At 43.8% G+C, this 18,129-nt stretch overlaps 1 protein-coding gene across 1 annotated transcript in view; it reads right to left on the reverse strand.

Moving 5' to 3' along the window:
• Positions 1-17,835, reverse strand: part of Rad54l (RAD54 like) — a 26,428-nt gene extending 8,593 nt beyond the window's left edge. The window contains exons 1-9 of the mRNA XM_029539661.1: positions 17,593-17,835; positions 17,423-17,509; positions 15,971-16,087; positions 7,777-7,837; positions 6,375-6,510; positions 5,880-5,949; positions 5,510-5,798; positions 5,165-5,289; positions 1,534-1,684 (exon numbers count right to left, since the gene is read on the reverse strand). Of these exons, the coding sequence (XP_029395521.1) occupies positions 1,534-1,684; positions 5,165-5,289; positions 5,510-5,798; positions 5,880-5,949; positions 6,375-6,510; positions 7,777-7,837; positions 15,971-16,087; positions 17,423-17,509; positions 17,593-17,595 (1,039 nt within the window). The 5' untranslated portion in view covers positions 17,596-17,835. The remainder of the gene's footprint in view (positions 1-1,533; positions 1,685-5,164; positions 5,290-5,509; positions 5,799-5,879; positions 5,950-6,374; positions 6,511-7,776; positions 7,838-15,970; positions 16,088-17,422; positions 17,510-17,592) is intronic.
• Between the last annotated feature and the right edge of the window lie 294 nt (positions 17,836-18,129).

Below are 18,129 nucleotides of genomic sequence, written 5' to 3' on the forward strand. Positions count from 1 at the left end.
TCAGACACTCCAGAAGAGGGCATCAGATCTTGTTAAGGATGGTTGTGAGCCACCATGTGGTTGCTGGGATTTGAACTCTGCACCTTTGGAAGAGCAGTTGGGTGCTCTTACCCGCTGAGCCATCTCACCAACCCGGTAGCATACTCTTAATCCCACTCTTAAACTTTGGGGAGGGGGGGGCGGTTCGAGACAGGGTTTCTCTGTGTAGCCCTGGCTGTCCTCAAACTCAGAATCTGCCTGCCTCTGCCTCCTCTGCTGGGATTAAAGGCATGAGCCACCACTGCCCAGTTCTTAATCCCACTCTTAATGCCATTTAGGAGGCAGAGGCAGTTGGACCTCTAAGTTTGAAGCCAACCTGGTCTACAGAGCGAGGTCCAAAAGAGCCAGGACAGAAACACAGAGAAAGCCTGTCCCAAAAAACGAAAGGAAAGAAAAGAAGACGAAGAGCAATTGGGAAAGATATTTCAACTCCAGCTCTGGAAAGCTCACATGAACACACAAACATGATTACAACAGCCTACAACTCCAGCTCCAGGGGATCTAACACGCTTCTGAACTCTGTGGGCAATTACTAAATGCACATAAACCCACACAGATACACACAGATATACATAATTAAAAGTGTTAAATATAAAGGGCAAGAGAGATACCTCAGCAGTTAAGAGCATCTGTTCCTAATGCAACAGACCCTGATTCAGTTCACAGAACCTACACAGTGACTAACAACCACCTGTACGCCTGTAATGCCAGGAGATCTGAGGCCATGGGAAACAGGCACACATGTGGTGGTGTACATACATACATGCAGGCAAGACAGTTACACAAATACAAATTTTTAAAAATACATTTAAAAATCCTTTAAAAAATAATTTAAAATTTTAAAAAACTAAAGCAGAGAGTAATCAAAGAGACCTTACACATAGGCGCCCACACTAACATATATCACACATAATCTAACCATCCCTACATAGCTAACACTGCCTCTGTACAAGACAGATGGCGCAAGTGGGTCCTCCTGAGTAGCTCCACAGTTACAGCCATCCAACAGCTTTGCCTCCCAACCCACTTTTTCTTTTTTTTTTTAATTTTTTTTTTTTTTTTAGATTTATTTATTTATTATATGTAAGTACACTGTAGCTGACTTCAGACACTCCAGAAGAGGGCATCAGATCTTGTTATGGATGGTTATGAGCCACCATGTGGTTGCTGGGATTTGAACTCTGGACCTTTGGAAGAGCAGTCAGGTGCTCTTATCCACTGAGCCATCTCACCAGCCCCACTTTTTCTTATTTGAGAAAAAAAAATCTAATGTAGTCCAGATAGGCTTCAAATACCCTATGTAGCTTCAAATACCTGAACTCCTCCCGGTCCTCTTGCCAGCATCTCCAGGTGCTGAGATACAGGTATCTACTCTGCTATGGCTTGGCTACTCTTGGACAAGAGTGTCTGGTGATCCAAACCAATTTGAAAATGTCTCCTTAATCTTCTTAGCTGAAGTTACACTCTAAGGACAAAGCAGGCAGAATTGCTTACCCAAAATGCCTGAATTTACAAAGTGCACCAAGCTGAAATATTCCAGCAAATCATTTTGGATGGGGGTCCCGGAGATGAGCACCCGCCGGCTGGTATTCAAGCTGTCCAGAGCCTGATAAGTCTGATTCTCAGAGTTCTTTAGCCTGTGGCCCTGCAAGATAATTAAGTCTCACTCAGGATGATTTCATATTCTTAAACGATAACATTAAATGATAACGAAGTCTGCAGATAGAGTCACAGACATTACAGGTCCCAAAGTTGCAGGAACCAGGCATGCCAGCATAACATTCTTCACCTAATGGGTTGGAGAGAGGCATTTGGCTCACAAGGTGGACCAATGCTATCTCCAAAAGAGCAAGAATTCCCTCTGTTCCCTCCTAATCTTCCATGTCAAACTACTACTCACCCAATCTCTCGCGGACATTTGGGGAATCCCACCCCTCCCCGCCAGTTCAACTAACCCAGAGCTTTCAGAGCCGGGCCTCTCAATGTCTTGTTTGAGCCATGAATGCTAGTAGAACTCAGCTGTACTCCACCTTCAGGCAGAGTTCATATAGCTAATATCTATTGTAATATAGTAATATATACAAAGCATTACATAACTATTATGTATAATATACAATTGTTATATAATGATAATTTATTACATAATTATGTTGTTAATACATAATTAATATATTATGTATAACTACATAATATACTGTATAATATGCATTATGTTATCTAATGTTTAATATATATTAAACATATATTAAATATTATAATACTATATATGTGTATACACACAAAGATCTTCCCTTCACAGTCCTACAGCTCTTCCCTAACCTGTCCTCCCTGCAGCCATCTCTATAACTTCTCTTGAAAGCATTTATTTTCAAGTAGAAAAGGCTTTTCTTTTCTCAGGACCATGTGACCAAGAGCAACCCAATGGTCTCTGTAAACGCAGCTTCCTCTCAGTTCCAAGCTGGAAAAGCCTCACGCTAGCACACACACTCACTCACTCACTTACGAAACAACCTCAACTGCCAGTGAAAGAATAAGCGAGCAAATCCGTTGTTCTATTCGGTCTGACTTTGATGGTGGTATTAAACCACTCTTCCCTGACTCCCTCACAATCCATACAACAAATGGAAATTATACTGTTTAGAAATGAAAAAATTCAAGCTCAGTTTTTAGGTAACCCTCCCCCCACATCACACTATGGAAGCTAACAGAGCTCTATCTAAAACCCAGGTCTGTTACCTCCAAAGTCTGTGCACTGTGTATCTTGCCTCTCATCCACTGTTATTTACAAAGCCTCAACTAGACATGAACTTCTTTTTTTAGAGATTTATTTACTTTATGTATATGAGAACACTGTCACTGTCTTCAGACACACCAGAAGAGGGCATCTGATCCCATTACAGATGGTTGGGAGCCACCATGTGGTAGCAGGGGATTGAACTCAGTGCTCTTAACCACTGAGCCATCTCTCCAGCCCCCAACATGAACTTCTAAAAGCAGATCCACATATTTAATTTTACAATACTTTCACTTCACAGAATACAGTGATACACAAAATACTACTCAGTGACTATTAGTTGAATGTAAAATAAATTAAGGTTCATCTAAGAAAGAATTAAACATAAAATTTTAACTTTTAATGGTCATTAACAATTCAGCTTCCTGAAAAAATGGCATCATAGAATGCCAAGGGCTTGGCCCATAACAGGAACTTAGATGAGATCTAATGAATGAACCTTAGTCTGTGAGTCTCTGTGGATGGGACAGACAACTCTAGCTCCTACTGGACCCACCCGTCACTGAGGCTCCAGACAGGTATTATCATGACTATCAGATTAAAAAGAAAAAGAAAAACAACAGCTTCTGAGCTCTGAGCTAGGTTTGGTGACCCAGGCCCATAACCCCAGCAAGAACACTGCTCCAAGTGTGAGTCTAGCCTGGAGGAGAATAAGGCCCTATCTACGGCAAAATAAATAAACCTAGAGGCTCCCAGGGAACAGGAGCTTCAGTTTCCTTTCTCGGATACAATCCTTCGACCTCGATCTGGATCCTATCAGTCACCCTACTTGGTGATAAAACAGCTTACTTTTGGAGACCATGTTTGCTAGCTATGAGCTATTTCCCAGTTAGCCTTTTATCTTTATGAAAAGTCTGTTATTGATTTACCAGTGAGCTTCCTGATGCCCTAATAGGCAACCCCTCCTAATACAAGTATATAGCGGCTAAGGTAGGATATGTGTGTCTACTGTGTATGCCTGACCCTGAGCACACAACAGTCACAATGAGTGAATACTCTGCTTTCGAACCATCTCTCAAGCCCCTGACATGAACTCTTTTTAAAAAAAATATTTATTTATTTTAGGTATATGGGTACACTGTAGCTGTACAGATGGTTATGAGCCTTCATGTGGTTGTTGGGAATTGAATTTTTTTAGAACCTCTGCTTGCTCCAGTCAGCCCCGCTCGCTCCAGTCAACTCTACTCACTCAGTCCCAAAGAGTTATTTATTATTATACATAAGTACACTGTAGCTGTCTTCAGACATGCCAAAAGAGGGTGTCAAATATGGGGGTGGCGGTGGGGGGGCAATGAGCCACCATGTGGTTGCTGGGATTTGAACTCAGGACCTTAGGAAGAGCAGTCAGTGCTCTTACCCGCTGAGTCATCTCACAAGCCCCTGACATGAATTCTTTTTTTTTTTTTGGTTTTTCGAGACAGGGTTTCTCTGTATAGCTCTGGCTGTCCTGGAACTCACTTGGTAGACCAGGCTGGCCTTGAACTCAGAAATCCACCTGCCTCTGCCTCCCGAGTGCTGGGATTAAAGGCCTGCGCCACCAGGCCCGGCCTGACATGAATTCTTGATCTTCCTCCTCAACCTCTTGAGTTTCTAGAACTCTAGGCTTGTGCCATACTATGTAAAACTCTCATTTTTGTGCTTCTAATCATCCAAGCATTCTTAACCTAGAATAAAGATCAGCTTTACCAAGGCTAAGGAGACACCAGGCCCTGCGATAAGAGTTTCCCCAATTAATTTACTAAATCCTCACAATAATCCTGAGGCAGGTATGATCAATATTTTCCTGATGCAGAAAAAGCATCTCACATGGTTAAACGACTTGAGAATAAGGTCACACTACTGGTAAGTGACAGGGCCAGGATCTGAATAAAGGTCTCTAACAATTCTAAAACCTATTCCCTTAGACACTGTGCCATCTCTCACTGCACATCCCTCCCAATCTTCCCAAACGCCTTCTCTGGTTTAATATTACTATTTAGAGGGAGAAAAATACTAATTTGCCCACAGTTTCTAAACTCTCCTCAGTTTTGTTTGTTTGAGATAGGGTCTCATTATGTAGCCTTGGCTGGCCTAGAACTCATTACAGTAAGCCAAGACACAAACACAGAGATCCATCTGTCTCTGCTTCAAGAGTGCTGGCATTAGGAGGGACGCACTGTTTCATCCCTCTTTTGGCAAGCTGGTGTCATAGACTCCACTCACTTATGCCCTTCAGTGCGGCACTCTCTGTTCTCAGCACTCCCCAGTAACTGGGGGAGTACTGGGGCAGGAATAATTAGTGAAGACTGACATCCCAAATGTCTCCCACCCAGACTACCAAGCATTAAGTACCTCGTCACAAATGACCAGTCCAACATTTCCTTTTTTAAGAACTCCAACATGCAGGCGGAAAGTCTCATAGGAAATGATGAGGATGGGGGAAGGCACTCTAGCTCCACGCTGGTTCATGAATCCTTCTACAACAGAGAGGTTGCAGAGAACACATCAGAGGAGCTTAAAGAAAAACAGACCCATGGCTGTTTAACACAGCCTAGAAAGAACTGTCAGTACTTCAGCTGTTTTCCAATGGCAATTTCCCCACTTGTCCCCACACTGCCTTCAATGCTGCCCACAAGTGGACACACAAGTAAAAATCCTGGGCGGAAGAGTACAGCCATGTTTGTTAAGGCTCCATACCCAGTTTTCGGTCTATCTCGTCCTTCGAGCCTCCGTCGATGGCCAGAGGTTGAATCCTCCCTCCAAGCCATTTCTCAACCTCATTGTACCAGTTCTTCACCAGACTGGAAGGTGACACCACCACTGCCTTCTCGATTTCTGGCTTGCATTCTGGGCTCTGGCGTAAAAGTGTCCACATCAATGTGATGCACTGTAGTGTCTTCCCCAGGCCCATCTCATCGGCCATGATGCAGCCATGGCTTCCAGGAATTCGACGACTGGTGACACACTCCCATAGGAACTTCACTCCCTGATGAGTAACACCGTTTAGTCCACGTTGGCACCCAGTTAGCCCCCAGACTCCCACACCCTCCCTCTGACTCTCATTTACCTCTCTCTGATGAGGCCGCAACACCTTACTGAGAATAGGATCAACAACCACGTGAACAGGGAGTTTTTCCCTGAGAAATACAGCACAAAAAACAAAACAAAACCATATTGATCAGACTCAGGCAAGGAAAGTGGTACCCTCTACTGACCCAGAGGCCCCAGATAACACCTCTCCATCAGGTGATAAACCACAGTGAGGTCCTGCTCTAGGAGTCAGAAGGTTTAGAACGGGTGAGACTCCTGTCCTTACCTCATCACCTGCCCTTCCCAATGAGCATAGCAGAAGGTAGTGAGGAACCCCATAACCAGAACACAACCACACTCTCTCACTGACAATCTCCCTCCCAACCACTTGCTCTCAGTATACCACAGTTGTCATGACAGCTCAGAAAATCTATGTCAATCCCAAAGGAGGAAAAAAAAAAATCACGCCATCCTCCTAGGCATATCCAGTTACAGCAGGCCAGAAGCACTCAAAAAAGACCAATGTGCATACTTGTCAAGCTTCAGTTGGTCATGGACGCTGAGTGGGGGAGGCTCATAGAGAACCAAGGCACCTTCTTCCAGAGGGTCATGAAGGGCACGACGAACTCCAGCCCTTTTCAGGCCTAATGCACGAGAGCCCAGGGGACCTAGAAATCAGCAACCAACCTGTAAGCCAACCTTCTATGTTTATTTATTCAGCCACTCTAGCAGGCCCAATGTGACCCATCCCTCGAGTAAGTTTTCAGGATCCCCCACCTTTTTCCCATAACTTCTTCAAACCATTTACACATCTTTATCTAACCACTATCTCTTCAACCCTCAAGCTTTTCCTAATTTATTTCTCACATTCAAATACAAACTTGTGGAGGGCTTTATCAAGTTCATCGCAAGCCAAAAGTATAAAACTCAACAGAGGCTTTTCATATATGAGAATTTGAAAGCTGGCCACTCCCCTCCCCGGTCCCAGTTCAGGCACAATGCAATGTCCTAAACAAGACAAAGGAAAATTGTGGGAATGAGACCTCCCACAGTCACTGTTATAAAGGAACTAACAATGAACATGCTGAACTGAATGAAGGCCCTGACCACCAGGCCCACCGGGCCCACCAAAAGATTTCTGAGCAATGACATGCCCCTCTAAGAAAATAAGGGCAATTAGTCTTGGCAGTCCTTGCCAAATGCAATATAGCCTTCATAGCCTCAGGAGGACATCAAACATATTTACCAATAGACTGACACCTTTAATTCCTAGACTAGCATATATATATATATATATATATACACACACACACACACACACATACACATCTTCAATGTATTCAGGCACAAATTACACAAACAAACAAATAAACCCTGAAATGATGTAATGATGTGCCAGGCACAGTGGCACATGCTTGTAATTCCATTACTCAGAATCTTGAGGCAGGAGAATTGCTGTGACTGAGGCCACTCTGAGTTACGTAACAAAAGCCTGCATTAAACAAATGGATGCTGGTGATGTCTCAGCAATTAGGAGCATGCATTGCTCTTCCAAAGAATCTCTGTGTGATTTCCAGCACCCATGTCAAGCAAGTCACAATTTCATGTAACTACAGCTTCAGGGGTCCAATACCTCGGACCTTGGGTGGAGACACACACACACACACACACACACACACAAGGCCACATGACATACACTCACACTGAAGGGACAGAGGCAGGCAGATCTCTTTAAGTTCAAAGCCAGTCAGCCTAGTCTACAGAACAAGTTCCAGGCCATCCAGGGTCACACACAGAGACCCTGTCTACAGAACAAGTTCCAGGCCATCCAGGGTCACACACAGAGACCCTTTCTCAACCAAAACACACAATAAACTTGAAAAACAAAACAAATAACTAACCAAATAAGAAAATCCATAAAGTCTCCATTTTACCTTGATAATTTGGAATGGGGACCTTGAAAGGCTTTGACAAAATACTTCGAATAAATGCTTCCTAAAAAGGAAAAACAGAAATTCAAAACTGTTGAAAATGTTATAAACCAACGATCTTACATGACCACTTCAAGTTTTTTTTAATTTTATTAAATTATAAATGTTATGTGTATTGGTGTTTTGTCACTACAATACCAGGCTAGCCTTCGAGTCCCAAATTCATCTGTTGCTGTATTATTTCTGCTAACGCTTTTCTTTTCATAAATCCTTATCAGCTTCCTTGAAAATTAAACAGCCCAAAGATTAGAAGTAATATAAGCAGAAACATCAGTAAAATATTAACAGAGAAATATGACAATGATGGCTAAGAGCTAAGTCTCTATCATCATCCTATCACAATTTGGGAGGCAGGGCCAAGACAGCCTTCCCTATGCTCCCCAGTCAAGCTGATCTCAAACTTTCAATCCTGCTTCAGCTTCCTGAGTACTGAGATTAAGCATGTACTACATCTAATTTCCTATCATAATTTAATCCTCACTAAGACCCCTATGAGGTCCACAGGCTCCTGTTATTCCAGGCAGACTAGTAAAGGACCTCACTGAGACTGAAGCCAGCCTGGGTACAACCTTGTCCCAAAAAGAAAGTTAAGCCAGGTGTGGTAGCTCATACCTATTTCCAGAATTTGAGAGGAAGAGGCAAGAAGACTAGGAGCTCAAGATCACCCTTAGCTACACAAGGGTTTTGAGGCCAGCATGAGCTACATGAGACCCTGTTTCAAAAAAGGGGTTAGGCGGTAAAATGCCTGGAGAAACACCACAACAGTTAAGAGTGCTTCCTGCTTTTCTGGGACTCAAGTTCAGTTTGGGAAGGTTTACAACTATCAGGAATTCCAGCTCCAGACCCAACGCCCTCATCTGGCCTCTGATGGCACCCATACACACATTGCATACATTTACACACACACACACATACACACACACACACACACACACACACACACACAAACAGACAAGTAAATGAAGGTACTTGCTACCACACTCAACAAACTAAGTTGGCCGCCAGGATTCACAGTGAGAGAACAAATCCCCATACACTATCCTCTGACTTCCACAAGCGCCACAGCACACACACCTGCAGTCACACATATACATACACACACACAATACACAGCTATGATAAATGGGAAATCTACTCATGATCTCTTACTTATGAACCTTTTACTTAAGGCCATGCATCTCAGCCCAAAGCCAGTGAGTGCTTCCTGCCATGGAAGCACCGTCCAAGACGGGGAATAACATGCTAAAGGGTCATGAAGAGAGATAAGCTCATCATAACAACAACAAAAGCCAGTTAGGACAAAAGTGCACAAAGTAAACACACGCGGGCCCTAGAAAGGAAGACTCAGTGTGGGCTAGCCTGAAATCCAGACGACTCAACAGAATATGAGGCAGAACTGAGGGAAGAAGCAGGAGGGGGTTCTCAGACAAGAGAATTAATGAAGAATTAAATGTCAACTCCCAGTAAAGTTTGATCTTTATCTGTACACATCTGGATTATTCAGAGAATTACAATAGCTTGTCAACCTTGGCAATACCAGAGGAGAAATCAGAGCAAGCACGCTAAAGGTGTGGTTCTGTGTGTGCTATGGAGGACGACGTACTCTGTGCAGTCTCGTCTCCAACCATACGGGTCCATCGGGCTTGCTGCCAGGCACTATACACACCGAAACATCTTGGCAGCCCTGGTTTTATTGCATTTTTGGAGAAAGGGTCTCACTCTGTAGCCCAAGCTGCCCTGAAACTCACAACACTCCTCCTGCCTCCACCCCCCCACCCCCAAGCATTAGCCTTCCAGGCATGAACCACCATATCTGGACTGCTAACGGGGCTACATTACAGGAAAAAGAGGAATGAAAAACCTCCTTTCTGCCAAAATGTAATTTAACAGACACAAAGGCAAGCCTATCTTGCTGTGAAATGTTTACCTTCACATTCTAACTTATTTCTTTACATATACACATTATAAATTTCTGGAGGCTCAATGTTTTCACATACACCCTCCCCAAAAATGTATTTTTTGTGGTCTAATGAAAGAATGGGTAAGAGACCATCACTAAATAATGTGACAAAAGAGAAATCTCACTTATTTGCATCTGAAGAACATTTTTGTTTTTTGTAACAGCGACACTAACTACTTTGAGGCTAGCCTAGAGATCCATATATTGTCCAGTTTGGCCTTAAACTCACAATCCTCCTGCATCAGCTTCTAGACTGCTGGGATTTTAGGTGTATGCAAACATGCCTGGCTCTGACTAAATTTGGGGTTTTCCTTTTTTGGTTTTTCAAGACAGGGTTTCTCCGTGTATCCCTGGCTTTTCCTGGAACTCAGTCCGTAGACCAGGCTGGCCTTGAATTTACAAAGATCCACCTGCCTCTGCTTCCTGAGTGCTGGGATTCAAGGCGTGCATCACGACCACCTGGACATGATTTCTTAATTAGCATGAATATGAATACTGTAGTTATAATAATCATTAATAAAAACAATAACAAAAAAGTTTACATCACACACCTTTAATCCCAGCACTTGGGAGGCGGAGGAGGTGGGTTTCTCTGAATTTGAGGCCCACCTGGTGCACAGAGCAAGTTCTAGGACAGCCAGGGCCACTCAAAGAAACCCTGTCTTGAAAAAGAAAAAAAAAAAAAGGAAGGAACAACCAAACAAAGGAGGAAAGAAAATGAGAGGAAAGAAGAAAAGTGCTAGCAAGCTAGGCCTTAAGTGAGGCTACATGAGACAATACCTTTAGAAAAAAAATGTTAACATTACAGAAACAGTGGGGTGTCTTGAGTGCCATTTCAAAGCCATTCTCAGCTCTTAGTGAGCTTTACTTAGGGACAAGTATCCCAGAGAACCTGGCGACCACCGAGCCACCCTGAGACAGCAGTTTTCAGGGTATCTTGAAAGTTCAAACAACTACATTCTCAGACAGAGAGGGTGAGGATTTTTTTAAGACTTATTTATTTTAATATGCATGAATGTTTGGCCTGAATATATTTAAGTGCACTGTGTGGATGCCTGGTGCCCACAGCGGCCAGAAGAGGATGCTAGATCCCTTGAGTTGGAGTGACAGATGGGTGAGCTGCCTCAAGGGTTCTGGGAACCAAGCTCAGGTCCTTTCCACTTCTCTTAACTGTTGAGCCATCTCTTCAGCCCCAGAGGGTGAGTTTTAGAGGGAAAGTTAACATAGATTCATGGTGGGGAGCCCAAGAAGGATGAGAGAGAGGGAGGGAGAAAAGGAGAGGGAGTGGCAGAGATCCAATAGAGCAGGGGGATCTCAAGATATAAGGTACCACTGAAGCTCCTAGGCTGGGAGTATCTCAAAGAATTTATGGCAGAAATGAGGGTGAGGCATGAGACAGGGGATGAATATGTCAATCTAGATGCCTCTTCCAGTTCAGTCATAGAAATCTACAGCCTGAAGGCAGATGTGCAGGGAGGTAACAGCAAACAGAAACCACAACTTCTTTGCCATTTCTGGCCTCCAGCAGGGAATGGAACTCCTGCTTTGGGGTCCCTTCCGTACCTAACAAGTTTCTATTCCCTGCCATCACTATCGAGTATAGAGCAGTAGCTCACACCTGCAACTATGATCCAGGCTCCAATTGAGACAACAAAAAGATGCCAACAAGATACTTCCTTTAGGCAGAAGCAGACAGATCTCTGTAAGTTTGAGGCCAGTCTGATCTAGGGCTACAAAGACTTAAAAAAAAAAAGTGTGTGTGTGTGTGTGTGTGTGTGTGTGTGTGTGCGCGTGCGCATGCACGCGTGTGCTGGGGATGCTGAAGCAATGGCTCAGAAATTGAGAGCACTGGCTGCACAAGTCTTTAACCCCAGTACTCAGGAGACAGGTAGGAGAATCTCTGAATTTGAGGCCATCCTGGTCCAAGACAGCCAAGACTACACAGAGAAACCCTGTCTCAAAACAAGCAAACAACAAAAAGAATACTTGTTGCTTTTGCATAGCACCAGGTTCAAGTCCCAGAACCGCATCGTGGCTCACAACCATCCTTAACTCCAGCTCTTGGAGATCTCTTCTTTTTTTTTTTTTTAGAGATTTATTTCTTTATTTTATGTAACTACACTGTAGCTGTCTTCAGACACATCAGAAGAGGGTGTCAAATCTCATTACAGATGGTTGTGAGCCACCATGTGGTTGCTGGGATTTGAACTCAGGACCTTTGGAAGAGCAGTCAGTGCTCTTAACCGCTGAGTCTAGGAGATCTCTTGCCGTCTTCTGACCTCTGCAGGCACTAGGCACACACGTGGTGCACAGACATACATGATATATATATAATATGTATATATATATATATATATATATATATATATGATTTACTATTTTATATATATATGATTTACTATTTTATTTATACATATATATAAAATTTCTAAATCAAATCACAAAAAAAGCAGGAAATGAATTCTTATTAGATTTTGACATTAATTCTAAAACTGAAAAATTATTTTTAAGATTATTAGCATGAGGTATGGTAGCACATGCATGATTCCTAGTACTTAAGAGACAGGCAGCTCTGAGTTCAAGCCTGCCTGCTCTACACAGTTCCAGGCCAGTCCCCTCAAGACTCATTAAGTACATAAATCAGGGTAAAAGGGTTTGATTTAGGGTTTGAGTAACCAAGAATTCATACTCCAAATTAAAAAAAAAAAAAAAAATTCAGGGCTGGAGAGATGGCTCAGCGGTTAAGAGCACTGACTGCTCTTCCAGAGGTCATGAGTTCAATTCCCAGCAACCACATGGTGGCTCACAACCATCTGTAATGGGATCTGATGCCCTCTTCTGGTGTGTCTGAAGAGAGATACAGTGTGCTCATATAAATAAAATAAATCTTTAAAAAAAAAAAAATCCAATAATCCAATAGAATTCAGAAGCCATAGGATCTATAGGGCAAAGAACAGGCTGTATTACTCTCTGGGATGTTCACATTTATGAAGCCAAAATATCTGTTAGCTAGTGGCAGCAGGACCTGGCAAGACTAGGCCCTTGGGGATCTGGTCTACAACACCAAACGTGGCACAGGAATGCCCTCATTCTCTTGTTCTACTAGTTGCAGATAATTTATACCATATATTTTGCGAATTCTTTCCCTGGGGAGCAATGTCTACTGCCTCCTCCTCACAACCAGCCAAGCCCCACTAAAGTTTACCCTAGGAAACCAATGAGTTTATCTGGCTTACCTACAGGGCACAGAGGATGGGCTACTGGCAGGAGCATGGGTGCCGCCGAAGCAACAACACTGGGAAGTCCTCACCCGCATGGATGATGGAGCCCTTCTCTGTTCACTATTCCCCAGCCTAAATACTCTAGCGCTTCCCAGAACACAGCCAATTAGAGCAGAGCTGCATACTAATGGAGTGGCTGGAACCCAATCCCTGTCTCCCAACCCATCTCCCTCCTCTTTACAGAGCATCTCACCAGTGCCCAAGCCCTATCTACAGCTTATCTAATGAAGATGGTGGGTGGCTACTTCACTTGGAGGATGGTGCTCTACGATGTCCTTTCCTTCTGATGGGAGGAGGACAGAACATCCTCCACAGCCCCCAGTTTTCCATGTCAGCAGATTCAAGGGGCAGTTACATCCATCTCTCCATCTCCACTGCTCCACCCCTGCTTGTTCTTTTTCGTTGCTGCTGCTGTTGTTGTTATTATTGTTGTTGTTGTCGGTTTTGGTTTTCCGAGACAGGGTTTCTCTTTTCTCTGTATAGCCCTGGCTGTCCTGGAACTCACTCTGTAGACCAGGCTGGCCTCGAACTCAGAAATCAGCCTGCCTCTGCCTCCCGAGTGCTGGGACCAAAGGCGTGCGCCACCACGCCCGGCAAAGCTAACCATTCTTTCCTCTCAGATATGCTTTCCTGACCACTCTCCCACTAGTGCACTTCTCTGGGATCTCGTGCTCAGCCCAATGCATGTTCCCATCTCTACCTAACCCACCTAAATGCCCTTAAAGCTTAGAGTTCCGCAGGGCCCAGGACTGAAGCCTAAATCTCTTCCAACTGTAGATTCACCCTAACAATATACACACTTTGAGATATCAAATATCTCTGTACCAACAATCACCTAATATATTTTTATTCTGCTTTTTATTGTTGTTGTTGTTTTTGTTTTTGTTTTTTTCTAAGACAGGATTTCTCTGTGCAGTGCTAGCTGGCCTGGAACTCATTCTGTAGACCTGGCTGGCCTCTGCCTCCCAAGTGCTAGGACTAAAGGCATGTGCTACCACTCACCAGTTTATCTGTAACTCCTAGTTTACACACACACACACACACACACACACACACACACAAGTATTCACACACTACAAACATATACATAAATTTAAACATCCTCAGCAGCTCACCATTCCAGGCCTCTACACAGCTCTCCACCTGCCTTCTCCCTCCACCTGCCAGCAGACCTAATTCAGCAAATACTTTTCAGGAGCTGCCTCAGTCTGCTGCCAGGCTCTCTTACAGGCCACTAAACTGAAATCTCTTACTCCTCCCACCGGCATAACCTTTCAGAACCATCAGAAGTTAACTTCAAATCTAGGCCATTCTCAACCTCCATCTAAACTGTAAAGCCACTCAAGACACACATGAGACAACATAAACAAAGCCTAATGACAACTGTCCCAGGGGACTGAAGATCACCTAACAACTGTCCCAGGGGAATGAAGACCACCTAACATCTGTCCCAGGGAACTGAAGGTCACCTAACAACTGTCCCAGGGGACTGAAGGTCACCTAACAGTACAACTGTCCCAGGGGACTAAAGGTCACCTAACAGGGTTTTTTGTTGTTGTTGTTGTTGTTGTTGTTTTAAAGAAAAAACAAACAAACACCCAACATAAAAAGCAAAGAGTCAGTGCTGGAGAGATAGCTCAGCAGTTAGGAGCACTGGCTGCTCTTACAGAGGACCCAGGTTCTGTTTCCAGCACTCACTATCATACAAAATTACTTTTGAATATACAAATGGCTAAATTCAGTTGTATATTCCCATTCTCCTTCCAAGCATTTCTCAGAACGTTTGACGAGAAAACCTTGGTCTGGTCAGCACTTGCCACTAAATTTGGCAACCTAAATTCAATCCCTGAAATCCATGTGGTAAAATGAGAGCTATCAACTCTCAGATGTTATCCTCTGACCTCCACACGTAGATGATGAGTGCACACACACACACACACACACACACACACACTCACAGACACAAATAAGAACATATGTGCAACAATAAAAAAAAAAAAAGTCAGGTGTGGTAGAGCACACTTTTAATTCCACCATTCAGGAGGCAGAGGCAGATAAATCTCTTTCAGTGACAGCCAGGGCTACTGTGAGATCTTACCCTTAAAAAAAAAAAAAAGGAAGGAGGAGGAAAAAAAAAAGGAAGAGGAGGAGGAAGAAGAAGAAGAGGAGGAAGAAGTTATGCAAGATGCTGATATGGTGATAGGTTGACTACTAGAGGAAATAACAAAAGGTTTAGGATTCTAGTACTTTCTAAACAATGAAAAACTGAGCCTGTTGGCACACCCCTGTAATCTAACATCCAGGAGGTAGAGGAAGGAAGATTAAGAGTTCATGGCCCAAGCGAGACCACTAGCTGTTCTTCCAGAGGACCTGGCTTCAATCCCAGCACCCAGATGTTGGGCAGATCACAAATGACTGTAAGTCCAATTCCAGGGGATTTGATACTCTTCTGGCATTCTCTCTGTAGGCACCAGGGACACACATGATGCACAGATATACATTCAGACAAAATACATTGTGTGTGTGTGTGTGTGTGTGTGTGTGTGTGTGTGTGTGTGTGTAAATGAAATTTTGGACAGTTCAAGGCCACGCTGGGCCTACATGAAACTATCTCAGAAAGCAAAAAGAAAAAGAAACAAAGAAAACAGAAAGCTAGATACAGTGCCAGCTCAATGTCATAACTTCCTCTTGGACTCTCATTTATTTAGGAAAATGAGCCACATTAGATCTGGTACCCACACAATTATAAACAAGGGAAAACTCAATTCAAGCAGACTTCCCAGATCATCACACAGAACCTACGGAAAAGCTGATCACATTGCAGCTAAGGAATCTACTGAGGCAAAGAACTGGGCACACACACACACAGAACAGGCCAGTTGTACTTGTGACTTACATGTTGACTGCTATCCAGACAAGGTGGCCGGTTGAGTAGCTGAGTCAAGGGCTTCCGGAAAGGAGACAGGAAACACTGGGCCTGGGTCTCACTGCTGGACTTGCGTTTCTTAGGAGTCTCGGAGAGAAACGGAAAGCTATATTGCAATACCTGGACAACCCCAGAGACCACTGAGCCATCTATCCAGCCCCCAGGATCCAGTTTTTATTCCAGGCTGGCCTCAAATTCACTGAGTGCTGGGATTAAAGGCGTGTACCACCATGTCCAGCAAATTTCAGTTTTCTGACTTGGTAGACGAGGCTAGTAAACATAGAATCTTAGATGCCTGCCTCAGAGCCCGACAACCTGAGCTAGGTCCCAAACCCAGTGCCATGACATATGCATACTCCCTACAAAATAAGTTTTAAAAAAAGTAAATGCCAAGCCATCAGACAAGCATACTTGTACCAACTTGTCAAGCTATCTGAATCTCCTGAAACAATTACCAGGCCCTTCTCTTCACAGGTCAATACTCATATACAGACACCAACAAGAAGTACCTTCTAAGAACAGATACAGTGGCACACGCCATTAATCCTTCCACTCATCAGGCAGAGAGGCAAGTGGATCTCTGGTCTACACAGTGAGTTCCAAGTCAGTCAGAGAACTATATAACAGAATTCATGTCTCAAAATAGACAAAAACAAACAAATAAACAAACAAAACATCTGGCCAGACACTGTGGCAAATGAATCCCTGATCTTGGAATCCAGAGGCAGGTCTCTAAATTCTGAGGCTAGCCTGATCTATACAGAGCAAGTTTCAGGGGCAGCCAGGGCTATCAGAGAAACCCTAAAGCTCTCACATGCAAAAATCCTTTTTTTTTTTTTTTAAATGCAGGGTTTCATGTATTCCAGGCTGGCCTGAATATACTATGTAGTTAGGGAAGCACACAGAATATAGAAGTACACCACCACACCCACTTCTGGCAGGCCTGGAACCCGACATTACCATTCCTTGGTTTTGATATACTCCTCCCACCAAGAAAACTGAAACTGTGTTCATTTCTAGTGAACCTACCTGGAGGATAACAATTTTATTAATCTTCTTCACTGCTTAGTACACTGCAAATTTTCATTAAAATTTACTTAAGCAGGGCCGTAGTGGCAAACGCCTTCAATTTCAACACTGGGGAGCAGAGGCAAGGGAACCTCTGTGAGTTCAAGGCCAGCCTGGTCTACAAATAAGAGTTCCAGAAGAGAGAAACACTGTTTCAAAAAAACTTTAAGTGCCAGGTGTGCTGGTGCATGCCTACTACCACACAAAGCACTTGGAGACAGACCTCAGTCTACAGACCTGGTGAGAACCTAATCTCAAAAAAAAAAAAAAAAAAAAAAAATCTTCAAAGCACATGAAAGGTACTTTCTCAAGATGACTATAAACCTCATTTTCCCTATTCCCTTAAACACTCACTACTGTCCCAGGCTGCCAGTCGTCATCATCAGATGATCTGTCTTCTGGTTTCCTCCTGGCCAACTGGCTGGGAGCTAAGCTCCTCCTCTGTAAGGGAGAACAGAAAGTGAGTTCCTGCAGTGATCCTGCAGCCAGGCCCCTTAAGTCAGCTTAAGGTCGGTCACACTTACCATCCTGGACCCAGAAGCATCAGCTGTTAAGTACCCATCAGCTAAGTGAAAAGCACTCAGCAACAGCGAATGCAGGACCAGGGGATGCTATAAAAGGAGGTTGCTATATCATTGAAAATATAGTCTTAAGAGTTGGTATGAGTGGAAGGGATGCAACCAGGGGATGAGGCTTGGGTCCAAACCAGGAACGTCGGTCCCCAAGATCCTCAAGGTCAAAAAAAAATCCAAAGCCAAGTCCCGGCGGAGCTGCGTCTAAATCTAGGATGGGAAAGAAGACAGATTGAAGTTGCAGATGAGCAAAGTAGAGTTGGAATAACGTCCCTAGCTGGGCTGCTTCCCTGGGGGTAACACTACGAAAAAAGTACAGTCTTAAGTACGAAGGCGAGACGCCTGAATTCTTAAGCGGGGGATAGAATTTACCAGAGCTGGACCGACATCAAACCTCAGTCTGAGGGGAGGTCAAGCAGAACGCCTTGTGGGAAGTTAAACAGGAACCCAGGAAGGACCAGTAAAAGATCCAGGTTGGGAGAAGAATCT

Source organism: Mus pahari, chromosome 6 (assembly GCF_900095145.1).
Source record: "Mus pahari chromosome 6, PAHARI_EIJ_v1.1, whole genome shotgun sequence".
Lineage (NCBI taxonomy): Eukaryota > Metazoa > Chordata > Mammalia > Rodentia > Muridae > Mus > Mus pahari.